The 12,549-nt window shown below is 42.2% G+C and overlaps 1 protein-coding gene across 1 annotated transcript in view; it reads left to right on the forward strand.

Annotated features, from left to right (window-relative positions):
* The window catches only part of LOC110486071 (inactive tyrosine-protein kinase 7), a 41,983-nt gene that overhangs the window by 21,549 nt on the left and 7,885 nt on the right, over positions 1-12,549 (forward strand). The window contains exons 6-15 of the mRNA XM_021557394.3: positions 5,337-5,467; positions 5,793-6,059; positions 6,321-6,457; positions 7,200-7,335; positions 9,604-9,723; positions 10,272-10,421; positions 10,802-10,946; positions 11,366-11,493; positions 11,809-12,006; positions 12,387-12,548. Of these exons, the coding sequence (XP_021413069.2) occupies positions 5,337-5,467; positions 5,793-6,059; positions 6,321-6,457; positions 7,200-7,335; positions 9,604-9,723; positions 10,272-10,421; positions 10,802-10,946; positions 11,366-11,493; positions 11,809-12,006; positions 12,387-12,548 (1,574 nt within the window). The remainder of the gene's footprint in view (positions 1-5,336; positions 5,468-5,792; positions 6,060-6,320; positions 6,458-7,199; positions 7,336-9,603; positions 9,724-10,271; positions 10,422-10,801; positions 10,947-11,365; positions 11,494-11,808; positions 12,007-12,386; position 12,549) is intronic.

Genomic DNA, 12,549 nt, shown 5'->3' on the forward strand with positions numbered 1-12,549 from the left:
AAGAGGAGTGGGAGGCCCCAGGTCACAACTGAGCAAGAGGACAAGTACATGAGTGTGTCTAGTTAAAGAAACAGACGCCTCCATAAGTTCTCAACTGGCAGCTTCATTAAGTAGTACCCGCAAAACACCAGTCTCAACTCAACAGTGAAAAGGCGACTCCGGGATGCTGGCCTTCTAGGCAGAGTTCCTCTGTCCAGTGTGTGTGTTCTTTTGCCCATCTTCATCTTTTCCTTTTATTGGCCAGTCTGAGATATGGCTTTTTCTTTGCAACTCTGCCTAGAAGGCCAGCATCCTAGAGTCGCCTTTTCACTGTTGACGTTGAGACTGGTGTGTGTGATATATATATATTCTCTCTCTCGTGTGTCAAAAGGTTGGACACACCTACTCATTTTATTAAACCATTTATTAACTAGGAAATTCTTATTTACAATGACTGCCTACCAAAAGGCCTTCTGTGGGGATGGGGGCTAGGATTAAATATAAATCTAGGACAAGACATCACACACAAAAACATCACGAGACAACACTACATAAAGAGAGACCTAAGACAACATTCCAATGTTTTTCTTTATTTACTATTTTTTACTTTGTAGAATAAGTGAAGACATCAAAATTATGAAATAACACACATGGAATTATGTAGTAACCAAACAAATTAGATTTTAGATTCTTCAAAGTAGCCACCCTTGATGACAGCTTTGCAAACTTGGTGTTCTCTCAACCGGCTTCATGAGGGTATCACCTGGAATGGATTTTAATTAACAGGTGTGCCTTGTTAAAAGTTAATTTGTGGAATTTCTTTCCTTAATGCGTTTGAGCCAATCAGTTGTGTTGTGACAAAGTAGGGGTGGTATACAGAAGATAGTCCTGTTTGGTAAAAGGTCAAGTCCATGTTATGGCAAGAACAGCTCAAATAAGCAAAGAGAAATGACAGTCCATTACTTTAATACATGAAGGTCAGTCAATCCAGAACATTTAACCCCTCTTGGGTATGTGGGACGCTAGAGTCCCATCTGGCCAACATCCAGTGAGATTGCAGAGCGTTAAATTCAAATACAGAAATACTCATTATAAAAATTCAGAAAACAAAACAGATTTTTACATAGGTTTAAAGATTAACTTCTTGTGAATCCAACCACTGTGTCAGATTTAAAAAATGCTCGAAAGCATACCTTACGATTATTTGAGAACATCGCCCAGTTGACAAATTACTACAAACAGTAACCAGCCAAGCAGAAGCGTTACAAAACTCAGAGATAGAGATCAAATTAATCCCTTACCTTTGATGATCTACGTATGTTTGCACTCAGAAGACATTCATTTACTCAATAAATGTTCCTTTTGTTCGGTAAAGTCTCTTTATATCCAAAAACCTCTGTTTTGTTTGCGCGTTATCTTCAGTAATCCACAGGCTCAAACGCAGTCAAAACAGGCAGACAAAAAAAATACAAATTGTATCCGTAAAGTTCATAGAAACATGTCAAACAATGTTTATATTCAATCCTCAGGTTGTTTTTAGCCTACATGATCTATAATATTTCAACCGGACAATAACGTCGTCAATATAAAAGGTAAACAAGAAATGCGCACTCTCGGGATTGTTCATTAGTTACCAGCCTCAGAAATTGCAGCCCAAATAAATGCAAAGTAAAGGACCCATCTATAAAGTAATAAATAAAGTAAAGGACCCATCTCAACATCAACTGTTCAGAGGAGACTGTGTGAATCAGGACTTCATGGTCGAATTGCTGTGAGGAAACCACTACTAAAGGACGCCAATAAGAAGTGATTTGCCCTCCGCGTCGACTTGCCAAGAAACATGAGCAATGGACATTAGACTGGAGGAAATCTGAGCTTTGGTCTGATGAGTCCAAATTTGAGATTTTTGGTTTCAACCACCGTGTCTTTGTGAGACGCAGAGTAGCTGAACGGATGATTTCCGCATGTGTGGTTCCCACTGGGAAGCATGGAGGAGGAGGTGTGGGTGTGCTTTGCTGGGGGATACTGTCAGTGATTTATTTACAATTCAAACACACTTAACAAGCATTGCTACCACAGCATTCGGCAGCGATACGCCATCCCATCATGTTTGGGCTCAGTGGGACTATCATGTGTTTTTCAACAGGACAATGACGCAACACACCGCCAGGCTGTGTAAGGGTTATTTGACCAAGGAGAGTGATGAGTGCTGCATCAGATGACTTGGCCTCCACAATCACCTGACCTCAACCCAATTGGGATGGTTTGGGATGAGTTAGACCACAGAGTGAAGGAAAAGCAGCCAACAAGTGCTTTGAAGAATCTCAAATATAAAATAACACTTTTTTGGTTACTACATGACTCCATGTGCTATTTCATAGTTTTGATGTCTTCACTATTAATTTACAATGTAGAAAATAGTAAGAATAAAGGAATACCCTTGAATGAGTAGGTGTCCAAACTTTTGACTGGCACTACATACATACATACATACATACATACATACATACATACATACATACATACATACAGTGCCTTGCGAAAGTATTCTCGGACCTGCCTGGTGTGTTCCTTGTTCTTCATGATGCTCTCTGCGCTTTTAACGGACCTCTGAGACTATCACAGTGCAGGTGCATTTATACGGAGACTTGATTACACACAGGTGGATTGTATTATCATCATTAGTCATTTAGGTCAACATTGGATCATTCAGAGATCCTCACTGAACTTCTGGAGAGAGTTTGCTGCACTGAAAGTAAAGGGGCTGAATAATTTTGCACGCCCAATTTTTCAGTTTTTGATTTGTTAAAGTTTGAAATATCCAATAAATGTCGTTCCACTTCATGATTGTGTCCCACTTGTTGATTCTTCACAAAAAAATACAGTTTTATATCTTTATGTTTGAAGCCTGAAATGTGGCAAAAGGTCGCAAAGTTCAAGGGGGCCGAATACTTTCGCAAGGCACTGTACATACATATAGTTGAAGTCGGAAGTTTACGTACACTTAGGTTGGAGTCATTAACTCGTTTTTCAACCACTTCACACATTTCTTGTTAACAAACTATAGTTTTGGCAAGTCGGTTAGGACATCTACTATGTGCATGACACAAGTACTTTATCCAACAATTGTTTACAGACAGATTATTTCACTTATAATTCACTGTATCACAATTCTAGTGGGTCAGATTTACATACTCTGACTGTTAAACAGCTTGTAAAATTCCAGAAAATTATGTCATGGCTTTAGAAGCTTCTGATAGGCTAATTGACATAATTTGAGTCAATTGGAGGTGTACCTGTGGATGTATTTCAAGGCCTACCTTCAAACTCAGTGCCTCTTTGATTGACATCATGGGAAAATCAAAAGAAATCAGCCAAGACGTCAGAAAAATAATTGTTGGTTCATCCTTGGGAGCAATTTCCAAATGCCTGAAGGTACAACGTTAATCTATACAAACAGTAGTATGCAAGTATAAACACCATGAGACCACGCAGCCGTCATACCGCTCAGGAAGGAGACGCGTTCTGTCTCCTAGAGATGAACGTGCGAAAAGTGCAAATCAATCTCAGAACATCAGCAAAGGACCTTGTGAAGATGCTGGAGGAAACGGGTACAAAAGTATCTATATCCACAGTAAAACGAGTCCTATGTCGACATAACCTGAAAGGCTGCTCAGCAAGGAAGAAGCCACTGCTCCAAAACCGCCATAAAAAAGCCAGACTACGGTTTGCAACTGCACATGGGGACAAAGATCGTAGTTTTTGGAGAAATGTCCTCTGGTCTGATGAAACAACTGTTTGGCCATAATGACCATCGTTATGTTTGGAGGAAAAAGGGGGAGGCTTTTAAGCCGGAGAACACCAACCCAACCGTGAAGCACGGGGAGGCAGCATCATGTTGTGGGGGGGGCTTTGCTGCAGGAGGTGCACTTCACAAAATAGTTGGCATCATGAGGTAGGAAAATTATGGATATATTGAAGCAACATCTCAAGACATCAGTCAGGAAGTTAAAGCATGGTCGCAAATGGGTCTTCCAAATGGACAATGACCCCAAGCATACTTCCAATGTTGTGGCAAAATGGCTTAAGAACAACAAAATCAAGGTATTGGAGTGGCTATCACAAAGCCCTGCCCTCAATCCCATAGAAAATTTGTGGGCAGAACTGAAAAAGCGTGTGTGAGCAAGGAGGCCTACAAACCTGACTCTCTGACACCAGCTCTGTCAGGAGGAATGGGCCAAAATTCACTCAACTTAGTGTGGAAGGCTACCCAAAATGTTTGACCCAAGTTAAGCAATGCTACCAAAAACAACTTGAGTGTATGTAAACTTCTGACCTACTGGGAATGTGATGAAAGAAATATAAGCTGAATTAAATAATTTGACTATTATTCTGACATTTTGCATTCCTAAAATAAAGTGGTGATCCTAACTGACCTAAGATATGACATTTTTACAAGGATTAAATGTCAGTAATTGGGAAAAACTGAGTAAATGTATTTGGCTAAGGTGCATGTAATCTCTCTCCGTTCCTGGAGAGCTCCTGTTCCTGGAGAGCTCCCCCCCCTGAAGGTTTTCGCTCCAACCCCAGTAGTAACTGACCTGACTCGGTTTATCAACCAGCTAATTATTAGAGTTAGGTGCGCTAGATTAGAATTGGAGCGAAAACCTGCAGGAGGGTAGCTCTCCAGGAATAGGGTTGGCCAGGCTATATATATATATATATATCTCGCTCTCGCTCTCTCGCTCTCTTTTTATATATATATATATATTTATATTATATTATAATTATATTTATATATATATATATATATATATATATATATATATATATATATATATATATATATATATATATATATATATATATATATATATATATATATATATATATATATATATATATATATATATATATATATAGTATTTATTTAGACCCTGGTGTTCAAATCCAGCTAAAGATGCAGATTAGAAAAATGAAAAATTTAAAAAATGAAAAATTCATAAATGGCATTATACTGTGACATGGTTCAGTGAGTTAGACATGTATGTATTACACACACACACCAGATGCGTGAAGGCTAAGTACCGTCTCCTAGATTGGAATGACGGTTTCTACTATAAACATCCACTCTAAGCCTGTGTGTGTGCATGTTGTTTATGAATGTTTTGGAAGCATGTCGACATTGAGGTGAATTCCGCTAATGTTTTATTGTTTTATTAGTATCTCTTCCAAGAGTCCTTTTTAAAATGTAAAAATATTCAGAAAATGTCAAACAAGTCCTCTTTCCTGAGTTGGCCAACTTTCCAGAAAATGTTCAGTGTTTTGTTTTGATGTTTCTTTCTCTTCCTCCCTAGGTTGGTGATGTTGAACAACGGCTCCCTACTCATAACCCAGGTGAAGCCCAGAAACACTGGGCTCTACAAATGTGTAGCCAAAGGGCCCCGCGGACTCCCTGTCACTCTGGAGGCCACTGTGAACCTAGCAGGTAAGGGAGCACACACAGACATGCACAGTTTTGACACACTGTCTCAAGACAGATGTTTGAAATCTTCACTTTGTGTCTAACTCACTGTACCCTGTCACAGTATAATGCCATTTATTAAGTTTATTGCACGCTAATCTGCGCAATTTTTAGCTGGATTTGCATGGCATGGTCAACAGTTCTACTCTGCAGTTGAGTGGTATACTGCATTGCCTTCATGATTAGGACACAAGATATTTGTTTTGCAGTCTTAATTCATGGTTTTTGTTTTCTATTACTGATGTCATGATGGACTATCACTTCAAATACTTCCTCCCACCCCTTACAGAGATCGAGGAGATGGGCCCCAGCCAGACCCGGGTCTTCTCGGCAAACTCCCTGGAGAGGGTTTCCTGCCGCCCCCCTCGCGGCCACCCGGAGCCCGATGTGTGGTGGGAGCGGGGCGGGGAACGCGTCCCCTCAGAGGGCAGGGTCTACCAGGACGGACTGGAGCTGGTCTTCAGCCCCACCCAGGGGGAAGACTCTGGACTGTATACCTGCGTGGGCCAGAACAAGGCCGGTATCAGGAGGCAGGAGCTGACCGTCACCGTGGCCAGTGAGTATAGACCTCAAGACCCTAAAGGCTTTTCATACTACTGAGCCATGCCAAGCTGGTCTGGTTTCACATCCACAATTTTTCTACAGTGTGCCCTAATGAACACGACTCAGGTATTTCACTGCTGAGGTGGGAGTTGGACAGAACTCTGAAGGACTGTGGCTCTCCAGGATTGTGGCATTTGTTGTGACCTGCACCTGCTGAAATGTATTGGGTGTAGACACTACTTTTTAAGAGATGCTAAATGTGTGTATCCCCTAGCCCCTCCGGAGTGGGTGACGAAGCCAGAAGACAGCCAACTGGAGGAGGGCCTCCCTGGGTACCTGCATTGCCACACCCGCGCCACGCCCCATCCCGAGGTTACCTGGTACCGCAACTTCATCCCCATCACCGCCGAGGTCAGTCCTGTGGTCCGAACTGTATCCTGGTCATTCTGAAAAGAAGTGGGAACATACACTAAGAACTACTACACGCCGAGTGTACTAAACATTAGGACCACCTGCTCTTTCCATGACATAGATTGACCAGTTAAATCCAGGTGAAATCTATGATGCTGTATTGAAGTCACTTGTTAAATTGACTTAAGTCAGTGTAGATGAAGGGGAAGAGACAGGTTAAATAAGTACTTTTAAGCCTTGAGACGTAGATTGTGTGCGCGTTCCATTCAGAGGGTAAATGGGTAAGACAAAATATTTAAAAGGACATGCAGCCAACTTGACACAGCTGTGGGAATCGCAGGAGTCAACATGGGCCAGCCTCCCCGTGGAACGCTTCCAGCACCTTGTCGTCAACGCCCCCGATGAATTGAGGCTGTTCTGAGGGAAACGGAGTTGCAGCTCAATATGTTATGTTTGGTACACTGAGTGTATATACTTATATTTACACACGGTTCTGGACATTGTGAGTGTGATATTCTCTCTTGCAGTATCAAGTTAATTTAAGAATTGTCAAATGATAATCCATGTAATGAAATGCATTTCTCAAATAGGCCCCTGCCGGTGCATTTACATTAACTATGAAGCTGTGCTGCAATACAGATTAACTTTTTTATGCCCAGAACTATAAATATGCATGAAGGTGCAATCTGTAACTTTAATTTCTATGAAACCTATTGTTAACCCATTTATCTTTTGATTGTAGGACATTCGCTTTAAGCTGTACCCCAACGGGACCCTGAGGATCAACAGCGTGGAGGTGTACGATAACCACCTGTACATGTGTCGGAGCCAGACGGAGGCTGGGAGGGTGGAGGGCCGGGCCAGGGTCTTCGTTCTTGGTGAGTGTGTGTCTGCGCGCACATGCGTAGGTGTGAGTTTGTAAGAGAGAGAGACAGCATGCAAGTGTGTGGTAGTGCCATAATGTGTTTGTGGTGTGCCCTGTGTGTATGTATGTGAGCGAGAGAAAGAACTTTGTGTGTGGGAGTGCCATGTTATATGTGTATTTCAGGGTTTCCGTTAGCTGGTAATTGCCAGCTTTTGGTCGATTTCAAATTAAGTGAAATTCCGATAAATAGAATTGGAGCTGGCCAAAGTGCCTGGGGCTGCCCCGCTGAGGAGAGAGATAGGAGCCTTGGCTTAGGCTACTGTTGATTATGAAGATTTGGGCCTTTTTCATTGAAGTAAAACGAAAGTTAGAAGGCATGGCTCCAGACTGCAAGCATTTAGTTTAAAAAATCTATTGGTCGCATCGGTGCGAGCTGCACATTTAATTTACCTCACTCCAAACAGTAAAGTGCATTATCCTCATGATTCCTGTAATGAAAGTGTCTGCTTTCCTGCCCCTGCACTGGTTTCGCTGGAGCCTGCTGCCGTGTCGAGCGAGCCACTCGTTCCTTTCCCGGGGGAAAAAATGCTCCAGGAGAATGAAGTGTTCTGATTGTATAACATTTTAAAAACACAGCTATCCTGTTGTCACAGGTGGAGAGAGGATGTTCTCAGCTTTCTGTCGATATACTTTTTTATTTCTAAACTTTTAATTTTGAGTTCAATAGCAACTATTTTACAAATAAGATATTTGATATGGCTGTGAGATTATGAAGCGCATGAGCTGCTCATTGGCCATTGTGAGTGCATAGGCCTCATTGGGCAGTAGGCAAGTAGTACAACTGCAATGTTTTTTGGGGACATTAAATGTACTGTTAGATTTGATACATGGCTACTAGCATGTGTTTTGAGTTTCCACTTACTCAGGTGGTGAATTGACCCCAAATTAATTAGTCTGATATTAGATCACATAAAGATGCAGGCAAAGTCATCTCTTTTGAACCCCCCAAAATGATCAAATATTAACAGTAAAATATAACAATAGTATAATTTTCTACCCAAAATGCATGACAAACACTGGAGTGGTTGGACATAAATATTTTGAATCACATGAAAAGATGATAAACTTTTTTAATTAAGCACTGAATTACTTTATAACATGATAGGCCTACAATGTTTTTTTATATTGCATGATGCTGTGAACATTTTTGGTGTGACTAAATCATGGGTTGGTGCCACACACTGAACACTTAGGGAAAATGTTAGTCTGGATCCCTGCTACAAGGGGTATGTCCCCTGTATGCACAAGTTCTAATATTGTAGCGGACAAAGATGAGATGAATGTTGGCACGGCCAAATGCAGACTGCAACTTGATATTCAGGTAGGATGACATTTTGAAATATTTATTTATTGTAGGCCTATTTATTAATCTAAACCAGTTCTTTAAATATGCAAAACATGTTTCATTTCATTCTGTTGAGACATTTTTGTTGGCTAAATTTAATTTTGATCTGTCTTTTTTTCAATGGTGTGCTCTGTATCATTAGCCTATTGCTTGCATTTGTTGGGTACGGTAGGCATTAGCCTGCCTTGTTAATTGCTGCAATATAGCCGGTTCAAAACTTTATGGACAAGTGTTTTGTTTCATTCTGTTGAGCCATTTTCTTTTATTTTTGATATTACCCTAATAAAGTTTAGACGTTTTTGTGAAGGTTTGGTGTTGTGTAACCTATTATACTGCAGGCCTATAATATGAAGGTAGTGCGCACCGGCGCTCCAACTGACTTCACCATAGGAGGTGAGGAAGAATGTTTTAGGCCTACCAGACTACTACAATAAACGCTAATCTGTTAGAAAATTAACAAATTATCCCCTTTCTGAACGGCTATATCTGTACAGCAGACAGCCTTTACTGTCAGCCTTTCTGACAAGTATAAAGAAATTCAGTTTTGCATATGCTACACATCAAAACACAAGGAATAAATAGTATTTTGTCATTAGTTATAGGCTGTTTAAGGACATCGAAGTGTTTCTTTTGGCCAATATCGCTAATTTATTGATGGTGCTGGCTGTGTGGGTGGAAGACCTAATGGGTAACGCGTCCAATGCATATGGATGACTGGTAAATGTATCAAATGTCTGAACTGTATTCTTCCTGGTCATTTGGCCAGTGCCAAATTTTCCTTACGGAAACCGTGTGTGTGTATATGCTTGGAGATGTGTATGCTTGTGTCTCTCTACTCCACGTTCTGTCACCAACACGGTTGTCTCCTCCCTGCAGAGAAGCTGAAGTTCACCCCCACCCCCCAGCCCTCCCAGTGTCTGGAGTTGGACAAGGAGGGCACTGTGCAGTGCTCCGCCAAGGGCCGCGAGATCCCCACCATCCAGTGGACCAAAGCAGGTGGGTGTTCGGACCTCCTTGCCTGCCTTAGGACTCAGAGACACACACACGTACAATGTTGCTCAATCCAAAATCTACTCTTAGCCCCTACCCCTTGTACCTAGATGCTTCTAGTTGATCTCAAAGGATAACATGGGTGTAAGCAATATGGTAATAACTTCCTAGCTTATTGGCATAGTCAGATTTTCTGGCATTTTTTTTTTTACACCCATTGTTTAATTGTAGATGTATGTGTTTAGGGGTAGGGTCGAGGGGCTATTCAATCGAGGTGCTAGAGGGCTTAAACACTTTTTTGTTTCTACACTTTTTTTGTTTCTACATATGTCTCCGACACATGAAGGTTAGAATAAAATCCAGAAGAGTATTCGACCCTCCAGGAATGGAATTTCATTAGCCTGGGCTAGGGGGTTGATATTGGACTGCTCTCTCAACTGTTACACTGTTTGTTTCCTGCTGTGGTTTCTAAATAGTTTTAGTCTATCTAATGTGTGAGCTGTGCTCCACTTGTAGGACAATAAATGTGAATCTCTAATATTCCCCCCTTGCAGATGGCAGTGAGCTGCCAGAGAATGTAGTACAGACCGGCGGCGTGCTCCACTTCGCACTGGTGACGAGGGACGATGCGGGCAACTACACCTGCCTGGCTTCCAACAGCCTGCAGGGCCAGATCACAGCCGCTGTGCAGCTCACCGTAGCAGGTATCCCTTCACTAACACTAGTGGCACTAATGCCAACCACACCAATGCAGGTCACAGACACACCATATCCTGCCACCTATACAACCAGACACCACACAGACCAAGGATCCAACGGTTGTCGTCCTCTACTTTTTAACCAGAGATTGATTTCTACCTGTGAAAAATGTGTATGCTCCAGCCAACCCGTGACAGTAATTGACTAAGTTCCAGGGTTAGATTTAGAAACAAAAACGTCAGTACTCAAGATGGCAGAACTACGTTATCTGATTTCAACAGTGCTAATGGCATCACTAAAGCTGTCTCTAGACTTCAACACATCTAAATCCAACTTAACCAACACTTCCACTATTTCTTTATTTCCTTCTCTCTCTCTCTCCCAGTGTATATAACATTTAATATGGAGCCGGAGCACACCACTGTTTACCAGGGCCACACAGCCATTCTGCACTGCCAGGCCACCGGCGACCCCCAGCCCTTTATCCAGTGGAAAAAGAAAGACAAGTTCCTGGAGCCTCGCAAGAGCAGGTAGAGAACCACAACTCTGTTTTGTTAAGGCCCAAAGTCATTTTTGTAGTATTTGGTTTCTCATTTGTGGGTTTTTCGTTCTGAACACCGTGCTAAACAGCATGTTTTGATAGTTTTTTTTTATCATGGTAGGGAAGATGTCTATCTAGCCTTTGCCATATTGCTATCAGCCAGTCCTAATTCCCTTCCCTTAGGCCTAACCTTTCATTGTCTGGTAAATACAATAAGGCAAATGCAATATGGTGGAAGTGCTTTTTACTACACTGCTTAGACCTCGAGACCCCTCTGATATTAAAGGGTTAGGGCCAGGGGGAAGGGGTAGGAAGTGAAATAGAACTGGATCAACTGTGAATGGGCGTAAACGAGGGAAAATAATTGAATGCAGACACGGACTCACTCCTGTGCTGTTTGCTTTCCAGGTTTCAGAAGATGCCCAACGGTTCTCTGGTCATCCACGACGTGAGTGTGGAAGACACGGGAAGCTACACATGCATTGCTGGCAACAGCTGCAATATCGGCCACACCTCGGCAGAGCTCTATGTCGTAGGTAAGACACCAGGGGAAAAAACCTAAAGTAAACTTTGTGTACCTGACGCAGCTGTCTAAAGTATTTTAACGGTTGTGGTAGGTGGAGGAAATAAAGCAGTCCCCCAAACTGTAAATACTTCTTTTGGCTCTTGAATGTGTAATGATAGTAGCAATGTCTCATTTAGAAAGAATGTAATTGAGAGGTGTCATCTTGAGGTGTCCACTTGACATCTGAGGTTGAGATGGTGATTCAGTAGACTCCAATAAAATACTTTTTAATTCAATAGAGAAGCACATCACCGGACTCTTTTTGTGTGTGTGTGTGTGTCAACAGAGAAGCCTGTGCACCACTCGTTGGAGGATGACGAAAAGGCGCCATACAAGATGATCCAGACAATCGGCCTATCGGTGGGCGCCGCCGTGGCCTACATCATCATTGTCCTGGGCCTGATGTTCTACTGCAAGAAGAGACGCAACGCCAAGAGACTAAAGGGCCCCGAGGGAGAGGAGGCCGAGACAGAGCACCTCAACGGTCAGCGTTCGCAGTCTATTCCATTCAGTTGAATTCAAGTGTATGGTTTTCCTGGTAGTGTGAAATGTATTGAAAACATTACAAGTATGCAGTACAACAACTACACGTTGACATTTATTACTAGTGACATGCACCAATATGTAAAGTCAATATTGGTGTCGGCATTTAAAAAAATACGGTATCAATAAATGTCTAATTAAAATAAACACATCCTCTTGAAGCTCTAAAACGGAACTGTTTCAAGTGATTCATTTCATTTCCATGGCTGTATTTCTTTAAAATTTCTGTACCTAGAAATAAGAAGAGGACGATGGAGTATGTACAAGCAGTCATGTTTAGTTACCGGTATTGAAGGATGCCATTTTGTCCTGGCACTACAGGGGGCACGGTGCAGACCAACGGACAGGCCACCGCTGAGATCCAGGAGGAGGTGGCACTTACCAACATGGGCACCACGGCCAGCAGCTCCAGCAACAAGCGCCACAGCAGCCACGACAAAGGGCACTACCCCCGTGCCAACCTGACCCCCATCACCACTCTGGG

The sequence above is a fragment of the Oncorhynchus mykiss genome, chromosome 13 (genome assembly GCF_057628025.1).
Source record: "Oncorhynchus mykiss isolate SJ-2025 chromosome 13, ASM5762802v1, whole genome shotgun sequence".
In the NCBI taxonomy this organism is placed as follows: domain Eukaryota; kingdom Metazoa; phylum Chordata; class Actinopteri; order Salmoniformes; family Salmonidae; genus Oncorhynchus; species Oncorhynchus mykiss.